General features: G+C 36.3%; 4 protein-coding genes across 9 annotated transcripts; 2 read left to right on the plus strand and 2 right to left on the minus strand.

Annotated features, from left to right (window-relative positions):
• The first annotated feature begins 302 nt into the window (after nt 1–302).
• GNL2 (GNOM-like 2) lies at nt 303–4,765 on the plus strand. Its single transcript, XM_022047579.2, has 2 exons — nt 303–1,401; nt 1,489–4,765. Exons 1-2 carry the CDS (start codon nt 311–313, stop codon nt 4,574–4,576), a joined length of 4,179 nt encoding a protein of 1,392 aa, XP_021903271.2. The 5' UTR covers nt 303–310; the 3' UTR covers nt 4,577–4,765.
• A 796-nt stretch (nt 4,766–5,561) lies between these two features.
• LOC110818607 (Alcohol dehydrogenase transcription factor Myb/SANT-like family protein) lies at nt 5,562–8,755 on the minus strand. 2 transcript variants are annotated; one of them, XR_002540456.2, is made up of 3 exons: nt 7,489–8,755; nt 6,523–6,690; nt 5,562–5,870 (listed from the first exon to the last, which is right to left on the minus strand). XR_002540456.2 is itself a non-coding variant. In XM_022047528.2 (2 exons), exon 1 carries the CDS (start codon nt 8,527–8,529, stop codon nt 7,495–7,497), a length of 1,035 nt encoding a protein of 344 aa, XP_021903220.2. In that variant the 5' UTR covers nt 8,530–8,755; the 3' UTR covers nt 5,562–5,870; nt 7,489–7,494. The 2 variants fall into 2 exon arrangements, 1 of the variants encoding a protein (XP_021903220.2); XM_022047528.2 differs by lacking the exon at nt 6,523–6,690.
• A 570-nt stretch (nt 8,756–9,325) lies between these two features.
• LOC110818538 (uncharacterized) lies at nt 9,326–11,092 on the plus strand. The gene has a single exon (XM_022047444.2). It carries the CDS (start codon nt 10,021–10,023, stop codon nt 10,918–10,920), a length of 900 nt encoding a protein of 299 aa, XP_021903136.1. The 5' UTR covers nt 9,326–10,020; the 3' UTR covers nt 10,921–11,092.
• A 210-nt stretch (nt 11,093–11,302) lies between these two features.
• LOC110818539 (putative sulfate transporter 3.4) lies at nt 11,303–18,351 on the minus strand. Of its 5 annotated transcripts, XM_088207585.1 has the most exons (14): nt 18,284–18,351; nt 16,389–16,804; nt 16,045–16,093; nt 15,770–15,977; nt 15,083–15,254; nt 14,917–14,982; nt 14,729–14,842; nt 14,504–14,620; nt 13,445–13,571; nt 13,066–13,352; nt 12,265–12,494; nt 12,094–12,179; nt 11,909–11,985; nt 11,303–11,752 (listed from the first exon to the last, which is right to left on the minus strand). In XM_088207585.1, the coding sequence occupies exons 2-14, from the start codon at nt 16,752–16,754 to the stop codon at nt 11,609–11,611; spliced, it is 2,043 nt and encodes a 680-aa protein (XP_088063711.1). In that variant the 5' UTR covers nt 16,755–16,804; nt 18,284–18,351; the 3' UTR covers nt 11,303–11,608. The 5 variants fall into 5 exon arrangements, with proteins under 5 accessions (XP_088063711.1, XP_088063712.1, XP_088063713.1 ...); XM_088207586.1 differs by lacking the exon at nt 18,284–18,351 and having other exon boundaries at nt 11,909–11,982; nt 16,389–16,949; XM_088207587.1 differs by lacking the exon at nt 18,284–18,351 and having other exon boundaries at nt 11,909–11,982; nt 12,304–12,494; nt 16,389–16,946.
• Between the last annotated feature and the right edge of the window lie 1,445 nt (nt 18,352–19,796).

Below are 19,796 nucleotides of genomic sequence, written 5' to 3' on the forward strand. Positions count from 1 at the left end.
TACTTCAGTTTTGCTTTTGGCTCAAGGAATTTACATTAGCCTCTTGTTTACCAAGAAATCCGGACATCAATCTCCCCCAGGCTTTCAAGTTTTAACAAACAAATATTTTATTTTCCCTAAAATGCCCTCCAATTTCATTCCTATCCTATCAACCCAGCGTTGTTTGGTATCATTAAAACGGTCGTCCCCCACTCTCAAAACGACGCCACAACTGCCCAACGCCAGAAACCCCCACTTCGTTCCCTCAATTTCCATTCTCAACCGTTTTTTAACAACTCCGAAAAAGTTTTCCCTTTCCTCTGTATAGCAAATGAAGAAACCAAGGGATCGAAATCGGGAAGAAGAAGAAGAAGGCGGCAACCAAAACGGCTGCATATCATGCTGCGGAAGAAAGAAAGACGCTGCAAAATCCAAGAGGAAAGAGCTCGGCCTTTCTTGCATGTTAAACACCGAGGTTGGTGCTGTTCTCGCCGTCATTCGGCGGCCACAAGACCCCAACACCCAATACATCTCCCTCCATGACGACCACTACGACTCTGCAGTCCAGCAGTCGTTGAAATCTCTTCGCGCTCTCATCTTCAATCCCCAGCAGGAATGGCGAACGATCGATCCCTCTATCTACCTCTCCCCGTTTCTCGATGTGATACAGAGCGATGACATCCCAGCTGCAGCGACGGGGATCTCGCTCTCCGCCATTTTGAAGATCGTCAAGTTTGAAATCTTCGACGAGAAGACTCCCGGAGCCAAGGATGCAATGAATTCGATTGTGACAGGGATCACAGGTTGTCGGCTGGAGAAGACCAACCAGGTTTCCGAGGAGTCTGTGATGATGAAGATTTTGCAGGTCTTAACTGGAATAATGAAGCATCCCGCTTCTGATTTGCTCACTGATCAGGCAGTTTGTACTATTGTCAATACGTGCTTTCAAGTCGTTCAACAATCTGCAGGGCGAGGGGATTTGCTTCAGCGAAACGCGAGGTTTACAATGCACGAGTTGATTCAGATAATCTTTTCACGGTTACCTGACTTTGAGGTTAATGACGATAACTCAGAATCTGATACAGAAGATGCCGATGGAAATGCCTTGGATTCGGGTTATGGATTACGTTCTGCAGTTGATATATTTCATTTTTTGTGTTCGTTGCTGAACGTAGTGGAACTTGTAGAGACAGAAGGAACTTCATATCATACGGCTGATGAAGATGTTCAGCTTTTTGCTCTGGTTTTAATTAATTCAGCGATTGAATTAAGTGGTGATGGGATTGGGAAACGCCCAAAACTTCTGAGAATGGTCCAAGATGATCTGTTTCACCATTTAATCCATTATGGGACCAGTTCGAGCCCGCTTGTCCTCTCCATGATTTGCAGTACTGTGTTAAATATATATCACTTTCTTCGGAGGTTTAAATTCTCTGACCTTTGAAAAATGACAAATCAAAAGGAAAGGAATTGATCATCATCTAATGGTTAAATTTCCTTTTTTCACAGGTTTGTTCGCCTCCAACTGGAAGCTTTCTTCTCATTTGTACTTCTAAAAAATGTAGCTCTTGGCAGCTCCATGCAGCTCCAAGAAGTTGGGCTTGAAGGTATGATAAATTTCTGCAGACAATCTACCTTCATAATTGAAGCTTATGCAAACTATGATTGCGATCCCCCTTGTCGAAGTTTGTTTGAGGAAGTTGGGAAACTGCTTTGCAAGCACTCTTTTCCAGGTTCTGGCCCCATGACATCTATACAAATTCAAGCCTTTGAAGGACTTGTCATCCTAATTCACAATATTGCAGATCATGTAGATAAAGAAGATGATTCAACCCCTTCTGGTCCATACCCAGTTGAAATCACCGAATACAAACCCTTTTGGATGGAGATGCCTAAAGAGGATCTAGAGGAATGGGTGGAACATATAAGGTTAAGGAAAGCACAGAAAAGGAAGATTCTCATTGCTTCAAACCATTTCAATAGAGATGAAAAGAAAGGTTTAGAGTACCTAATGCTTAGTCAATTAGTGTCTGATCCACCTGATCCAAAGTGCTTTGCTTTCTTTTTTCGACACACTCCTGGGCTGGACAAGATGATGATTGGAGAATATCTTGGGAATCCTGATGACTTCCACATTCAAGTCCTCAGAGAATACACACAAACTTTTGAATTTTCAGGAATGGTTCTTGATTCTGCTCTCCGAAGATATCTGGAAACATTTCGCTTGCCAGGAGAGTCCCAGAAGATTCAACGAATCTTAGAAGCGTTTTCAGACCGATTTTATGATCAACAATCCTTAGAAATGTTTGCAAGTAAAGATACAGTTTTAATCCTTTGCTACTCCCTCATTATGCTAAACACTGATCAACATAATCCACAGGTGAAGAGGAAAATGACAGAAGAGGAATTCATCAAAAACAATAGAGCAATCAATGGAGGAAAGGATCTTCCAAGAGAATACCTCTCTGAACTTTTTCACTCCATTTCAACCCATGAAATCACAGTTTTTGGTCAATCGGGGTCAGTAGAAATGAGTCCTAGCAGATGGATTGAGCTAATGAATAGATCAAAAAAAGTGCAGCCTTTCATCCTCTGTGATTTTGATCGTAGAATAGGCAGAGATATGTTTGCTTGCATTGCTGGTCCATCAATTGCAGCACTTTCAGCATTCTTTGAGCATGCTGATGAAGACGAATTGCTCCATGAATGCATTGATGGGTTGATATCCATGGCTAGAATAGCTCAGTATGGACTAGAAGATACCCTGGATGAGCTTGTTGCTTCATTCTGCAAATTTACTACACTGTTAAATCCTTATGCCACGGCAGAAGAGACACTGTTTGCATTTAGTCATGATATGAAACCGAGAATGGCAACCCTTGCAGTTTTTACTATTGCAAACCACTTTGGAGACTCAATTCGAGGGGGTTGGAGGAATATTGTGGATTGCTTATTAAAACTCAAGAGACTTAAGATACTTCCCCAATCAGTGACTGAATTTGATATAACTTCCTCATCAGCTGATGCACCGGGTCACTCGAAATCTGAATCGAGTGTAATGTCCTCTAATCATGACCATAAATGTAGTAAGCGCCCAGGCACTAGTATACTAAGTCGGTTCTCTCATTTTGTATCATTAGAAAGCATAGAAGAGTCTGTATCTCTTGGCATGAGCGAATATGAACAAAATCAAAAGATTATCAAACAGTGTCAAATTGGAAACATCTTCAGCAATAGTTCAAGCTTGCCTGACGAGTCTTTGCTCAATCTTGGGCGTTCCCTGATATTCGCAGCTGGTGGAAAAGGCCAAAAATTTAGCACACCAGTTGAAGAAGAAGAAACTGTTGGCTTTTGTTGGGACTTGATTGTTGCCATTGCTTTAGCCAACATTCACAGATTCCAAGCATTTTGGCCTTATTTCCATGATTTTTTATTAGGAGTGGCCCAGTTTCCTTTATTTTCCCCTATACCATTTGCAGAGAAAGCCATTGTTGGTCTTTTCAAGGTTTGTCTCAGGCTTCTTTCCTCTTGTCAAGTGGAACGAATCCCAGAGGAGAACCTTTTCAAGTCCATAAATTTGATGTGGAAGCTTGATAAGGAAATACTCGATACATGTTGTGAGTTCATAATACAATCAGTAAGCAACATCATCAATGAATACCCTGCAAATTTACAGACTCAACTTGGATGGAAATCAGTCCTCCATCTGTTATCAGTCTGTGGCAGACATCCAGAAACATATGATCAATCCGTCGAGGCTTTAATCAAATTGATGTCAGATGCAACCCATGTTTCCAGAACAAACTATGCATACTGTATTGACTGTGCATTTGGCTTTGTAGCACTCAAAAACAGTCCGCTGGAGAAGAATCTGAAAATACTGGATCTATTGTCAAATTCTGTAACTTCATTGATTCAATGGTACAAGAATGCCTGCTCTGAACCGGGGAACAGTTACAGTACTACAAGCAGCGCGAGTGTTTCATCATTAGAGGACTACTCAAAGGGTCCTAACTTTGGCCTCAATTTGTTTATCAAACTAGGAGAGGCACTTCGCAAAACTAGCTTAGCACGACGAGAGGAGATAAGAAATCGAGCAATCATTGCTTTGCGCAAGAGTTTTTTACTGGCTGAAGAACTTGAATTAACATCAACTAACTGCATTAACTGTTTCAATCTTGTGATATTCGCCATGGTTGATGATCTGCATGAAAAAATGCTAGAGTATTCGAGACGTGAGAATTCAGAGAGGGAAATGAGAAGCATGGAAGGGACTCTGAGGATTGCAATGGAATTGCTGAAAGATGTGTACATGCAATATTTAAAGCAGATAGCAGAGAATCCTGATTTTAGGACATTTTGGCTGGGAGTATTAAGAAGAATGGATACATGCATGAAGGCTGATTTGGGAACATATGGAGAGACACTGTTAAAAGAGGTTGTACCAGATTTGCTGAGAAACATGACTGCCAAAATGAAAGAGGAGGAGATTTTGGTTCCAAACGAAGGTGATGATCTATGGGAGATAACATACATCCAAATACAGTGGATAGCTCCGTCACTTAAGGAAGAGATTTTTCCTGAAGATGAAATGTAGAGGCTTAGATAAAAACGATAAGGAAGACAGGTAAGCTAGTTTCTGAGTTATTCATAATGGCAGCGATGTAAAATTTAATTTATGAATTACTGTTTATAATTCAGATGTCAAGATAATGTAGATATTACGTTCAGATACTAACTATGGTTGTTAGTATAACATTTGAAGATACTAAATTGGTTTCTTTTAGGTGGAAAATGTTAAATTTTCAATTTGAGAATTTGAGGTTAAATCATATTTAAACTTTCCAAGTTTCTGAGTGTTTAGTTTAACATTTAGGGAGATCAAAGCTCATCAAGTTCCTTCAACAGGATGAACATACAAGAAAAAGAAACAGTTGGTGCATAAGTTGGTTATTACTTATTAGGGACTCCTAATTAGTGAAATGTGACAAAATAGAGGCAATACCTTCTTACAGAATGACACTAGACATCACAATAGAACATGCCCTAAATTTGATCGCAATTCAATTAATAATAAATTTTAGAACAAATATATAAATTATACTTGTATTATGCAAACCTAATTTTGTTTCAGTTCCAATCTCCAAAATTTTTAAGTTTCTAATTCAAACTAACCATAACCACTATTTTCTTTTTTTGGAAAAAAAAAAAATCTACCTCATCACGAATTGATTTATTATCCACTGAGGTGCAAATACTGTTGCCATCTCTAATAAGATCGACAAATATAAACTGAATCTCACAAGTGCCATATATGCATTCGGTACATCTCAATTAGAAAACAACTAAAAAGAGAGCAGCCTTTGCAGACTTGGAAAACTGCCTTTGCAATTAATTGATTTCTGGAGAAAAACTTCTTTTTTAATCATATAATTAAAAAACTAATTTATCATATGATTCATAGGGATTCAGACAAACAAAACCCTAGTTGATCTTATTACAAGAAGCTTCTTCTCTTGGCACCTTCTTGTAATAAGATTGCCCAGGGGTCACAACACTGACCATGCATACAAATGCAGGAATTGAAGTCTGAAAACCTGAAGTACAACTACACATATATTCCAGAAGCTTACAGATTCACTAAGTATCAATCAAAACTTTAACTATGGTCCAAAGAAAGAACTTTTTGTATTTAACAGCAAAAGTTATATTTGGTTGTTTTCCCTTCAATTTCCACTATTAAATCTTATACTACATGCATGGTTAAAATTTAACTTCTTGTATCTGAACTCTTACTGCCCACCTTGGATCTTTCTATGCTAAAATTTGATCTCCGCAAGGTAGGAAACTCTCATCGTCAAGAAATTTTAAGTAGGAGCGATGATAAACACCTGCAAAAAAAAAAAAAATGCTTTACCTTTAAATTAGTTATAGCATAAGGTGCTTTTAGTTTCTTAAAGCAGTCACATATTTATTTAAAAATAAATACCCACAAAAAAATTAGGGATGTGATAAATTATCTTTTTTACTTTAAAAGTTATTTTCATGTACTCATAAACACCTCATTTATTTATTTACCAAATATATAAATTAAAATATAGTGCTTAGAATTACTCAAATGTGACAAAGAAAATTCCAACCGCTATCTAAATTTATCATAAATCCTCACAAAAAAAAAAAAAAACAAAATCAATAATTGCAGTCCATGCCAATACATGTTCATATTATCCAACCGTCAAGCTCAAAACACCTCCCAAACAAAATGGGAGAAAGCTGTAGTGTACCATGGAGAAAAAGATAAGTCCCTATTATTTTCTAATGGCTTCTTCATGCAGATTTAATGATGCAGTAAGAATTCAAGAAAAATGTACATCATTTGCTTTAACAGAAAACTTCGTGAAATCATATTTCATCTTGTCAGAATGACTCTTCGCCAGTTTCAAGATAGGATAAATAAGACAAGGAGAACGTATCCAATTTATGTAGCATGTGAGATTTGGACCAACAGAAGATATAGTAAATAAATCCGAGTCGAACACTTACAAGTAAAGACTGCTGAAGTGAAATATCCATTCCTACCACAAACAGAAAACCTCAAACTGCTAAAAGAACTTGCACAAGTTATAATTTGCCAAAGTGAGAATACAGGATCTGTTGTCCAAAACAGTTACACCACTTGGAAATGTAATCATCCTTCCAAAAACTTAGTTGCTGAGAATAGTCAAATTTCCGAGAGGAAAAGAGTTAATGACAGTATCCGATTATATTATACAATAAATGAAAAACTCAAGTAAATATAGCATCTCCAATATCATTATGGGCACCAAAAGTATCCGAAAGAGGGCAATACAGCCTTAGGCACTAGAGAGGATACTTGAAAGGATATAGCAATGCTGTTCTATTTCCCTTCCAGGACAGCAAAGTATGAGACCCAATAAAAGCCACAGGTATAACATGCTAACAAGCCGATAGAGACACTATACATAAAAAGAATGTCCTAAATTTGCATGTAGAAGATCTACCCTCTGACCAAATTTTCCTGGTATAAAGCAAAGAGACAATCATACAATACCCGCATATTCTGTTCAACAATCAAGAGAAGCAGATAACATAACAAAATATTTGAATCCTGAACAAGAGAAGAGTACATTGTCGTGTTTTCATTTTTTCGCACCAATAAAAACTCAGCACCTCAAAATTAATTAGCAGGTATATAGTTAAATATTTGTTTCTCCTACTTCTCTGATGTTATGTTTCACTAAAACGAAGGGCACTGCATCACTACTTTATCCAAATAAGGCTAATCATCAAAAGTAAGTAACAAAGGAATTAATAAGGAATTAAGAATGTATTCATTTTCTTGGAGTTGTTTCTCCCTAAATGTTTACGTGTCCAGCCAGTATGATGACCAAGAGATCTTTTAACAAAAAAATAAGACTTTCCAAATGTAAAATACTAAACAAGTAGACACCCAGCTAGCAAGCAAACATTTTGGAAGTAGATACAAACCAGTAGCTATTCACTGAGACTCTCTGTAGAAACATCATCATTCTCCTCCTCTCCATCTTCTTCTTGTATTTTTGCAATCTCTGCTTCAACTCTTTCTAGAATATGCTTCTTTTGCAACTCCAACTCCTTACGAAACTCTAGCCTCATTTTCTCCAGCTCCATCATCTGCGCCTTCTTACTAATCTCAATCTTCTCATATATCTCCCCAAATTTCTGCACTGAGTCTGCCAATAACCTACAAGAACTCCTCTCTTTTCTTATCCCCCCTCTTCTCCCATAATCCCCATCACCTTCCTCGTCATTGTCCTCAATCTCTGAACCGTCTGGACTATCCACCATTTCATCAAACCCATTGGACCGATCCAAATATACCCTCGTGTTCATGAACACAAACTCCCCAGAATCCACCCCGCAAGCCAATCCACTTTCTTGTCTAGAAGAAGATCCCATCAACATATCCATCTTCCTGAAAAACACCCACTTGCTCGAATTCAATCCTTGTTTCTCCACCTTCACCTTCTCCTTCTTATACTTTCTCTTCAGTTTATCTACTAATTGCCTGCATTGCGCCTTCTTTTTGTCAATCCTTAATTCTTCGCTTACCTTGTCCGCAACGTCAATCCAATCTTCACTCCTCAAGCTCCTCCTCCCCAACTGCAAGAACCTATCGCTCCACACCTCCAGCAACACAAAGGCCTCGTGCTCTGTCCAACCATCAAACAATTTTGCATCACTTGCTAACGCAAATTCATTACCTGGAATCGAGTATCTTAACTTTTGCCTTTTCGGATATCTATTAAAACCGTCATTTTCTTCGAAATTCGGATAGTACCCATTAGGGTTATCCCGTTGAGCGCCATTTTCGTTGCCCTTTTGTTCAAAGTAATCGTTGCATTCATCTTCATTGTCAGCATCATCATCTTCTCCTTCTAGGTAATAGTCGTTAAGCTTCTGGATTGGATGGGAATAAAAAAGATGTTTTTTGAGATTGGAAGAGTGGGATTTTTGTAGGTACCTCTCATCATCATCAGTATCGCCCATTTTTCGTTGCGTGGCAAAGCGAAAAGCAAAGCACACAGTTGATTAAAATCTGAGATGGAAAAAACGAATAAGGCAAGAATTTTATACTATGAGATATTTGAGGGGGTTGTTATAGGAGAGAACTGAATGGTGTTTTACTAAAGATTCAGATTCTAAAATCAAATAGAGCGAATAGATTCAATTCGAGAGAGGAAACCCTAAGTTCTAGTGTTTTGATTTGGTTTGCGTAGTGCTGTTGCTTTTCAGTGTTTATTGGGCTGGGCCTATGGAAAGAAACAAAAACAAGGGCTTATGTATTTTATAAATAAAATATAAAATGAAAATTAATAATAATAAAAAAATTACTTTTTATACCTCTAATGTTTTCCTCAGAAAATTTAAAAAATAATTAATATCCTTTAACTGAGTTAAAATTTTAAAACTCTACACAAATACTTTTTTAACAAGTTTTCTAAATTAATTGTTTGGTTTGAGGAGGTAATTAAGAGCAATGATCTTTGGATCTTCCATGGTTTATGTACTCTTGCTTGGTTGTTGCAAGAGTTACAAAGGGAAAATATTGTCAGTCTACAGATTAGGTTTGAGGGATAATAAATTTTCTTGCCACAGATATCTTACTTACAATTAGAACAAAATTATTTATTTTTATTAAGAAGTAATATACTAATAAAATTTTTTTATTCAAAAGTTATTGATATTATTATTATTATTTTTATTATTATAACCACCAGTTTTGCACTCTTTATATTATTGCGGTCATTTTTTATTGTCTTCAACGTCTTGATTCAGACAATCAACACTATCAGTTACCATTCCAACAATCTTTACAACCATCATTGTTGCAAAAGTTTATTGATTTCGTGGTTAGAAAATGGAAATTAGAAACTATATTTATTTTTCAAATTGTCAACCAAACTTTCACTGTCATGCTTACGATTTTAAATGTTGGAATCTACCATGTCAAGCATGTCCCGTGAGTCATTGAAGGAATGTTGCTGCTGCTTCCATGATTATTCGTCGGTATTTTTTCAAAATAAGACTAGAAAAGACCTTGCAAGTGTCAGCCAATTACCATTTATGAGCATCTTCCCAAATAAAGCCGTTCATTTATCTGTCTGTGTGTATATATATACCAGACATCCTATTTATTATTTTGGAATATTAATTTGTTACCTTCTTTCAGGCAACGTGATGCAAAGTTCAATCTTCTTCTTTCTGCGTTGCTTTGCTGCCATAACCACGAAAGCAAATTTAAAAATGAAGCAATCACGCAGATCATGGACATGAAGGTCTAGCTGGTTCACTTGCCTTTTGTAAAGCTTGCGGTGCAGCAATAAATTTTATCCCGCACCCAACTTCTAACCACAATGGATTCAATTCGTTTTTCATTATTTTCTATTAGAAAACAGCTTCAAGGGTTGCAAATTTCTTCTATATAAACCCATGAAAGAGCTTTTCATTACGTAAAGCGTTTGCAGTGTCTGGTCAACCATGGTGGTTACCAAGTTTTGGCGGACGGGTTTTTGGATTTTATTGTGTGTGGCTCTGGAGTCTGTTGTGGGTTGGGAAGTACTTGGACACCATGAGAAGAGTAGTGACGAACCAGTGAAGAAACCAGAGTGGGTTATTGATGGTAACCGGGGATCTATTAGCAGAGGGAAAGATGAGGGTGGTTTTGGTCATTCTTTTAGTTTTGGTAGGGGTGTGAGATTTAGCTTTAGCTATGGAAATCCTGTTACTAGTGCTGGTAGTAAGCCAGATTGTGAAGGTAATGGGAGTGGTGACGGTGGCAGAGGGATTGGAGTTGGTGGTGGTGGTAATGGAAAAAATCATAAGAAAAAGGAGAAAAAACATCATCATGGTGGTGGAATTGGAGGAGGTAGTGGTGAAGGCGTTGGGCAAGGGATTGGCAATAGAGGAGGAGGAGGAGGAGGAGGAGGAGGAGGAGGAGTTGGGGGAGGAAATGGTGAGGGTAGTAGCTTTGGTGGCGGAGGAATTGGCAAAGGGGGTGGCAGAGGTGGCACAAACGGGGTGGTTGGCAAAGGGGTCGGTGGGGGCGCAGGCAGAGGTAATGGAGGGGCTATTGGTGGTGGTGGTAGTGGCTTTGGTGGCGGTGGCGGTGAAGGTGGTGGTGGTGGGATCGGAGGTGGCGGGGGATTTGGTGGTGGTGGTGGGGGCGGGTGGGGAGGCATTGGCGAAGGGTTTGGTGGTGGAGCAGGCGGAGGGACTGATGGGGGTAACGGCTGGGGGGGTGGTGGTGGGTTCGGAGGAGGAGTTGGTGGCGGCTTCGGAGAAGGCTTCGGAGGTGGTGTTGGTGGAGGTAGTGGCGGAGGAGGAGGATTCGGAGGTGGCGGCGGCGGTGGTGGCGGATTTAAGACTCGTCATGGATGACGACGACTCCTTTCATCTCTGTCTCTTCCTCCTGGTTAAATTATGTTCCCAAAATAAGTAAAACATTCTCTCTCAGTTTCAATGTCTCCTTTTCAACTGACGTGTTCACGGATGTAATCTTTCTCTGACCATCCAACTTAATTCTCTCGCTCAATTCCTGCTTTTAGTTTTCTACCCACATTTTATTTATCTCCTTTCGGGTGCTTCCATTTCTTTCATTTTTACGTTAGATATCTTTTTCTAGGATAAAACAAGTGAACCTGAGGTTTTGACTATCAATTATCTCTACATTGGCCAGATAATTATTATTTATACGATTAATTTTGAAAATAATATGAACTTATTTAATTCAATTCAGATTTATTAGAGGTAAAAAAAAAAAAAATCTGAATAAACTTAAACATTAAAAATGTAAGAGTAGTACTAACTATTCATTAGCTACTCGGTAGACACAATCCACCTACTTCTACGGGGATGTGAATTCAACATTGTACACGTAAGGACACTAACTCCTACTCAAACAAAGCCTTGTCCTGCACTAAAATTGAGGCTGTTTTGTTAAGTTTAAATCTAAAGTGCAAAAGAGTTCAAGCTTGAAATCTGCCAATGCAACTTACAAAAATTATATACACAAGCTCTCTATGCAGAGCCAAATATCCTTCTTCATGGAGACATTTCTTGGGAAAAATCACGGTGAAGTTCTCCATGAAGATGAAATATCAGTGACTGCTTCCCCAATAGTCAAATAAAGACCGTTTGATTGAAACAAATCCAACGTTTTTGAACGGTAGAGCTTCTCCATCACAGTTCCAACAGGATTTACCAGAACAAGCTATAAAAGAGTACCATTAACATCATCGAAGAGCCTCGGCATGTCGTGAGATTTTCCAGGTAAAAAAAAAAAAAAAAGATTTTCTTTTTTAGAAAAAATGACAGCTAGCTATCAGTAAGGTTTCTACGCATAAAAAGGATTTGAGTGTTTTTTTACCTGAAGAGATCTTCTTTTTATCATGGCATCAAGTCCAGAAATAGCATCAAGACCGCTTGTGTCTATGGCTGTTACTGCTGAAACATCAATAAGCAAAAAATAAAAATTTAGTTTTTCACTTGTTAAGCAACAAGGTAGGCAACTGTGATGGAATTCAAGGTAGATTACTCGATTTCTCTACATACCTGTCATGTCCAGAATCACGCATCTCAAGGAAGCTTCTTGATTTTCTTCAATCCTCTCTTCCTCCTCGCGAATCCATCTTACGATCCTAGAATAATATAATGAATTAGGCGACCAACAAGATCTTCAAACATTTATATAATTCACCACAATTTTCTTGAATTAGCTTTGACCTGTAGACATAGAAATGAGAGATGCTATTAAGTATTGACCTCTCTTGGAGATAAGTTGAATTTGCGAAAAAGATAGGAGATTCAATGCTTAGGATGAGAAAAGACGGCACTCTTAACGTTTTTTCATATCTGTTGAGACTTTGATATACTTGAGTGCCTGAAATGTTCCCCAATATAATGGTATTTGGCCTCGTAACATGCAGAATAATCTTGAATACTGAAACTCCAACCTGAAGTTATCAGAAAAAAAAAAAAAAAAAAAAAAGGAACTCTCAATCCTTGTGAGACATTAAATCATTATTCTATGCTCATAGATTTTCTGCTGATAATTGGGTCTCAAGTCATTAGTAATACATATAGATATAGAATTTTGCATATTTCTATAGGGCCTAAAAAAATAAAATACTTCCCTTGGTAATGTGCAGTGCATTTAAAAGAAAGCAAATCAACTGTTTTCTTTTTGAATAATACAAAAAGATTTGAGGGGGGACCTCGTGGACCTGGGATCCTCAGCCTCCCAGACCCATTTAAACTGGAATGTCATCGATGGCACCATTTTTGGCCTCAATGGAGCTTGTCAGGTATGGAAGTCACAACCTCATATTTACAAGATGATGAGTTGAATAAATTACTATCACTGATTTACCAACACCAAGTGATACAAGTGTACAGAAATTTAACAAGAGAAAACTTCAGACGATCTCCTCTTTCACTCATAAGATTAAAGATTTCAAGTCAATCAAATGGACAATAGAGAATAAAAGAATTGAAATGAACGGAAAGAAACTAAAAATTACTTACAGCTATGACTAGCCCTATCTGCACTGAGATGAACAGAACACCAAAGAAGGAGCAGAAACAAGCCAAGAAATCAAGCTTATCAAGCTTCCATAACTTAAAAGCAGCATCATAATCAATCAAGCCAACAACAGCTGCAACAATCATTGCTGCTAAGATAACATTGGGTGTGTAATTGAAAAGTGGCATTAGAAATAACAGAGTTACAAGCACCGCTGCTGCCATGACTATATTTGAAAATGCTGTCTTCGCTCCAGCATTGTAGTTCACAGCAGATCGAGAGAATGATCCTAAAAGTTGAATGTATAAAAAATGTTTATCAGCCTCCTGTAAATGTAATATTTAACTGTCAACAGAGCACAGTTTTGCAAGAGGTGCTTACCAGTAGTGACATAGCAAGAACAGAAAGAACCAACCGTGTTCATAAGACCAATTGCCATCATTTCTTTGTTTCCATCAATTTGATAATTCTGAAGGGAAGCCAAAGTTCTTGCTACTGCAATTCCTTCCTTATGAATGAAAATAAATGGTTAGAAATATGTCAAACTCCAGATAATTTTGACTCGATTCCTATTAACTAAATTATGATCGGAATTTCTAGTCCCCAGAAAGTTAAGATGCTACTTTAAATCCAATAAACTGTGCAATTTATATTTCCAAACACCTGAATTGATAAACCAAAATTTCTGAAGTTTCAGTTGTTAGTTCCAGCCCATCACCATAAGGAGAAGCCGTAAACGTAACCGAAAATGATATGTCAGTGACTTTTTACGGATTTTCGACGGCATGGTGAAAAATCCATTCACAATATTTTTGGAAGATTTTCCGGGTTAGAAAACTGATCTTCACGGCATCTCTCGCCTATTAAACGAGAAGCCTTGAAGCGGAGAAGTGCAAGCCGAGTGGAGAAGAAAGCAGAAAGAAAAAGAAAGAGAAGGAGAGTCTCTGTTTGTGTGTGAGGAAAGAAGAGAGAAGAAAGAGAAAGGAGAGTGAAAGGTTTCATACACACACGAACACACACACGAAGTTGATGGCTCGCCTCTGGAAAGCAAAAACAATATTAATATTTTATTATTTTCTCTCTCATCATCACAACCCACACCACATTTTTATATCGATTTCCTCTCTCTCTCTCTCATGATTAATTAAGTTTTTTTTTTTTTTTTTTTTCCCTATTTTCTGCTTTAATCTTTGTGGATTATTTTGTACCCCTTCGTAGATTGTAGATATGATTTTAGAGTTCGATCAGTAATTTTTTTTTTAATGTAAAAATTAGTGTGCATTTGCTTTTATGACTTATTTTATTTGTTAATTATTACTATTATTTTTTTAATAATTATTTTAATTTACATAATTAATCATTACAACTATGAAAGACAAGAAGTAGAATTTCAGGTGCCCGAACTTATTGATATATGTTTAAGTAAATATGAGAACTTACAGTGAGAGACAAGATGCCAGTTACAATGCCCGTTTTAAATACAAGGCCAAGATGAGGGCCGTGGAAATATAGCATGTTTACTGAAGGTGGATTCAATCCCTTTGCCAGCCGACCAATCTGTTTCATGGCCAGCAAAGTTAATAATCATTAGAGAAAAATAACGTGGATGCAGAAATATTTGATTGCTAAAAAACTAATTAAAAATATATACATATATGTTCTTACTTTTGAAATATCTTGAAATGCAGACCTGAAAAAGAAGACTAGAAGTGTAGCCAAAATAACAGATGTTAGTGGAGCTGCAGCTGAAATCCAGAAAAGTTTCGGCTTCTTCACACTCTGATGTGCATAACCAAGTAACAAAAGGTTAGTAACATGTAATTAAATTTGAGTTTGATTATCGTTCTACTCACTATATGTTTTGTGGTCAATAAAAATGCCAAGAAACAGCCTCCCATCACGACAGTTTTCCACGACCACTGCACATACAGGGCAGAAAAATCTCTTCATTTCTCATCTCTCTGCCTCCCTCAGTTATGTCACGAATAGAAGCTAAATTTTAGTATTCTAGCTTCTCACCTCATTTCGACTACTGATAACCGAATCCATAACAGGAATGACCTGCATCTTGCCCGTAAAATGGGTAATCCCAAGCAATCCTTTAAGCTGTTGTAGAGAAACGATGATTGCTGCTCCAGCCGTGAATCCAATCAGAGTTGCCTTTGACAGAAAATCAATAATAAAGCCTAACCTAAAAGGTCAAAACTTAAATAAACTCAGAAGCAAAACCACAATACAATTTCAAAAATAAGATTTGAAAAAGTGCAACAAGCTACAGAAAACTATCCACCATCACTTGAAGTTCAAAACTAAACACTCGCTCTCTGCATTAAGGTGATGCATGGACCACTTAGCACAATAATTAAAAGATTGTACAAGAATTAATTCTTGGTATATCTTAATATAAAAAATAAATTATTAAATTTAATTTCTGATGTATTTTAAATAAATTAAGTGCAGATATTTTAAAAGATTTTCCATCATATTAGATTTTGAAAATAATCCATAAACATAATGTTTTATTTTTTCTTTCCCCCCACTCTTGCTCCTTTCTATCTCACATTCATACCCTTGCCCTCAGGGTTCTCATCGAATCATACATATAGCATTTGATGTTATTTTACATTATATGCTCATGAAACCCATGCAATTAAACATATGAACAGAAAAAGCACCAAAAATTGTAGGAAGCATGATGGTTCGTACCTAAACAGACCTAAAGAAGTTTGAAGTAAACCAGCAACTAATGTGGCAGTAAAAGCAAGCTGGATATAGAGACGTTGGTTCTTTCTAAACGGAACCACTTCATCCAGCATTGTGCCCATGACCAAAGATGAGATAGAGACTGGGCCAATACCGATATGTCTAGAACTCCCAAGCACAGAATATACCAATGGCGGCACAAAGCTTGAATCTGCAAAACATATAAATTAATTTACAAGAATTTTTTTAAACAAGAATTATTAACATTTAATACTGACATAACCCAATTATTGGAGGCAAGTTGGCAAGTCTGGCATAGCTGATCCCCTGCAATATGCAAAATTAATCAATACATCAAAACAGTGATTTCACTGTAAGTTCACTGAAGGCACAAAACATTCCTCATTTTGGACTTCGGAACTATGAGAAAATTTCTCTTCGCTTTTCATGAAATCAATAATTAACTAGAACCTGCTCCGCATAATATGAGAAATTTCCATTGCTAACAAGCTCCTTCTCAAAAGATTATGAGATATCCAGCAATCGCTTTGTACGAAAACATAAAATAAAAATAAAAAATAAAAAACAGGTGGTCGGGTGTCATGGATAATAGGTATCTCACCTGAGGGATAGCTAAGCTGGCAATGGTGAGTCCGGCAATAAGATCAGATCTAAAAAGGTAAAAGCTGTAGTTGGAGCCCCATTCCAAAATGGGAAACACATACCGTAAACCGAGAACAAATTTTCTACAACACGTCTGGTTCTTGAAAATGTAGAAAGGATCATCGGGGAAGAAGATCTCATGTAGCCTGTGCTTGAGCTTTTGGTAAGTGGTGATATGAGGCGGCAAACAAACCTGATGAATCTGAAAATTAGCGTGGGTTGTGGATGTTCTTGTTATCGTTGTACGGGTATCGGAGGAGATGATTGTGATAGAAGTCTCATCACCTGAAGAAACCTCTTCTCCTTGGTTGGAGGTTCTGCTCATTTTCCTCCTGCAATTTTGCAATGTTGAAGAAACCACGAGATATTCTGATTCTGCATTTATAGGAGGAGAAACAATAGGACTTGGTTCAAATTTAGTCAAAAGAAAATCGAGAGAAGAAGAAAAAGAAGAAATGGTGGTTGAAAACGGTTGTTTGGCAGAGGAGAGAGGGAGAGAAGCTCACGCGCCGCGGGGAAAGCGTGGAAACACGTCCAAACTATTAGGGATATAGAGAGTTAGTTATGTTATGGATTTTTTTAATAAACGTTGTGTATGTATAGTTAAGATTAATTAGAAATTAGGAGAAAATAAGAATCAAAATATTATTTGTTTGGACCATTTAAATTAGACCTGTACATATTATAATGTATGTGATATATAACATAATTAACCATAAAAAAATATCAAAACAAAATTAAATATCTCACTAAAACAGGATGAATATATATATATATATATATATATGTATATGTATATAACACATGTACGTGAATATGGGGAGGTAAAAGGGGTGAAAAGAAAAAAAGCTTCTATGGGAACCGACGTCGTATGGATCTGGACGCACGACAGAAAGTTAAAAAATAATGTACACGTAGTTTCATATGTTATGTAACGTGTCAGCATGCTTAAACAACATTAACAAAAATTACTGGAAATAAATAATTTTATTTTTTTTATTAGTGTAATTTAGGAGATATTTTGGTATTTTAACTCTATAAAATTTAATTTATATTTTTAAAATTATAGAAAAATAATAGTATATTAAAAATAAATATCAATTTATTATTAATTATAAAAAAAATAATGATATAATAAGAATATCGATAAATTAGCACAATTTGTTTTTAGAAATACACACGCTGCATATTGTTTCATTAGTGTGATCGAATCCGAATTTGTCTTCCTGCAACTACCTTCTTCCATATTTTATTTATAATAATTAAATATTATTTTTACTAATTTATTTTATAATATTTATAATAATAATTAATAGACATTAAGGGGAAAAAAAAAAGATTTAAGGTAAACACTATTTTGATTTTTTTAATTTCCAGTGATAAATAAAATATTATCTTCTTTATATTATTTCAAGTAATAAAAGAAAAATTTTTACTATTTTTATATAATATTTAAGGAAAATTTATCTTTTCAAACAAATTTGTAAGTTTTTAATAAAAGAGACCAAAATATTGAAATATATGCTTCTCAAAGATAGTTGGTGACGTAGGAGGTAGATAATTAATATTTTGTACTTTAGTATATTTTATTAAATTTATTAATTTAATAGTTTAAAATAATATTATTTATTATGTAATTTTGTATTTATTATGAGTTATTTAAATAATATTTATTGTAACGTTTTGGAAATTCTAAATATATAAAATATTTAAGTAAATATCAACATGTGTTAAACTAAACTCAGATGTATATTCCGTGTGCATGTAAAATAAACAAGGGGAATATAGTAGGATTAACAAAAATAAGGAAGGACTTAAACAGAAAATTAATCAAACAGGGGCAGAACTATACACCTTGAAAAGCTAACACATCAGCAAGCCACTCTGTGGGGGAAACCAATTAGGAATCGCCATGCATGTTGAGCAACGTCAGAATGCGTCGTCAGAGAGAGGAAGGGTTTAGATGAAGCCAAGTAATGCTGACCGGGCACCTCGGACGATGCAAATTGAAACACTTCGAAAAGAATAACTGAGATGGTGCAAATATTTTATTTTTACCCCAATATAAAAAGAAGGGGGCCTGCAGTCCAGAGGGGGAGAAAAGAGGAAACAAGATTTAAAAATAGCTAGGCTGATCGAGAGAAGAACGGGAGGAAGAGTAGGAAGAAAAAGGGGAACTGGTGGTGCTATGTTATAGCATCGCCAAGAAGGATTTGAGAGAGAGTCAGCACTGCAAGTGAACGACCACGCGGAGACAAGAGGTAAGTCATATTTGAGTTTTAAACCCGAAATTAAAATTCGTAGTTGGAGAAAATATTGTAGATCTTATTCTATGTTTGAATTTAGAGTTGGTAAAGAGTGAAAAAAAAATAGTTTTTGTCCTGATAAGAAATAATCGTTTAATAATTCCTAAGTTGATAGAGTAGGAAAAGAGATTTCTTCAGAAAAATTTTAAGAAACATATTTAAGGAGAGAACATAATTTTGTTCGAGTAGAGAGAACTGGTAGACATAGATGAGTTATTAATAGAGGAAAACTTTGGGAATAACATGGGAAGGCCAACCGAGACAAGGAGTGAGGTTCTTGAGGATATATCAAAATAAAAAGGAAAATAGGGTCATCTTAGAGAAATATACAAGTGGGACATGGGCTGTTGGGTTTGAACTGGAGGACCTAAAAGTGTGGTGGTGGAAAACACCAAATGATGGGTCTTACTAAGTGGTATAAAGTATCGAGTATACCTTAAACCTACTTTGGTAATAGTGTGTGTGCGTGGCCACCGGGTGGTCGGACATTGCATGATGTTTGTGTGCATACATTTCTTTTTATTTTTTTAATATCATTTACTAATCGATTTTTATAAACGTGCTCTGGTGTGACCCATTAAATTAGGTCGAATATGGTATGACTGTCACCATGGACAGTGGTGAAATGAATTGAGTCCTTGGAAGGACATTTACTGCTTTATTTTCCCTTACTATGCATTGTTAGTTGTTTACCATGCATATGTAAATATGTTTTGGTGTGGCCTACTGAATTAGTTCGAATATAGTATGAGTGTCACCTTAGACAGTGGTGAATTGGATGAGTCCCTAGGAGGACGTTTACTGTTTTATTTTTTTTTTTTTACATGCATCACTTAGTTGTTTAAACAATGACTGTGTGGTGTATTTGTGAGGGAAAATAAAGTTATATAGAGGAGTATAATAAAATATTTTTTGTGCTGACATTTCTTATGTGTATTAATTATGGTTATTGAGGAATAATGGAGTGAAGGAGTATTGTGGGACATTAAGATGAAAGAGAAGAATGCATAGAATTATATTCTAATTTATTTTTGTTTAGTTATCTATGATATAATGAATGA

Source organism: Carica papaya, chromosome 7 (genome assembly GCF_054855325.1).
Source record: "Carica papaya isolate Zhongbai chromosome 7, ASM5485532v1, whole genome shotgun sequence".
Lineage (NCBI taxonomy): Eukaryota > Viridiplantae > Streptophyta > Magnoliopsida > Brassicales > Caricaceae > Carica > Carica papaya.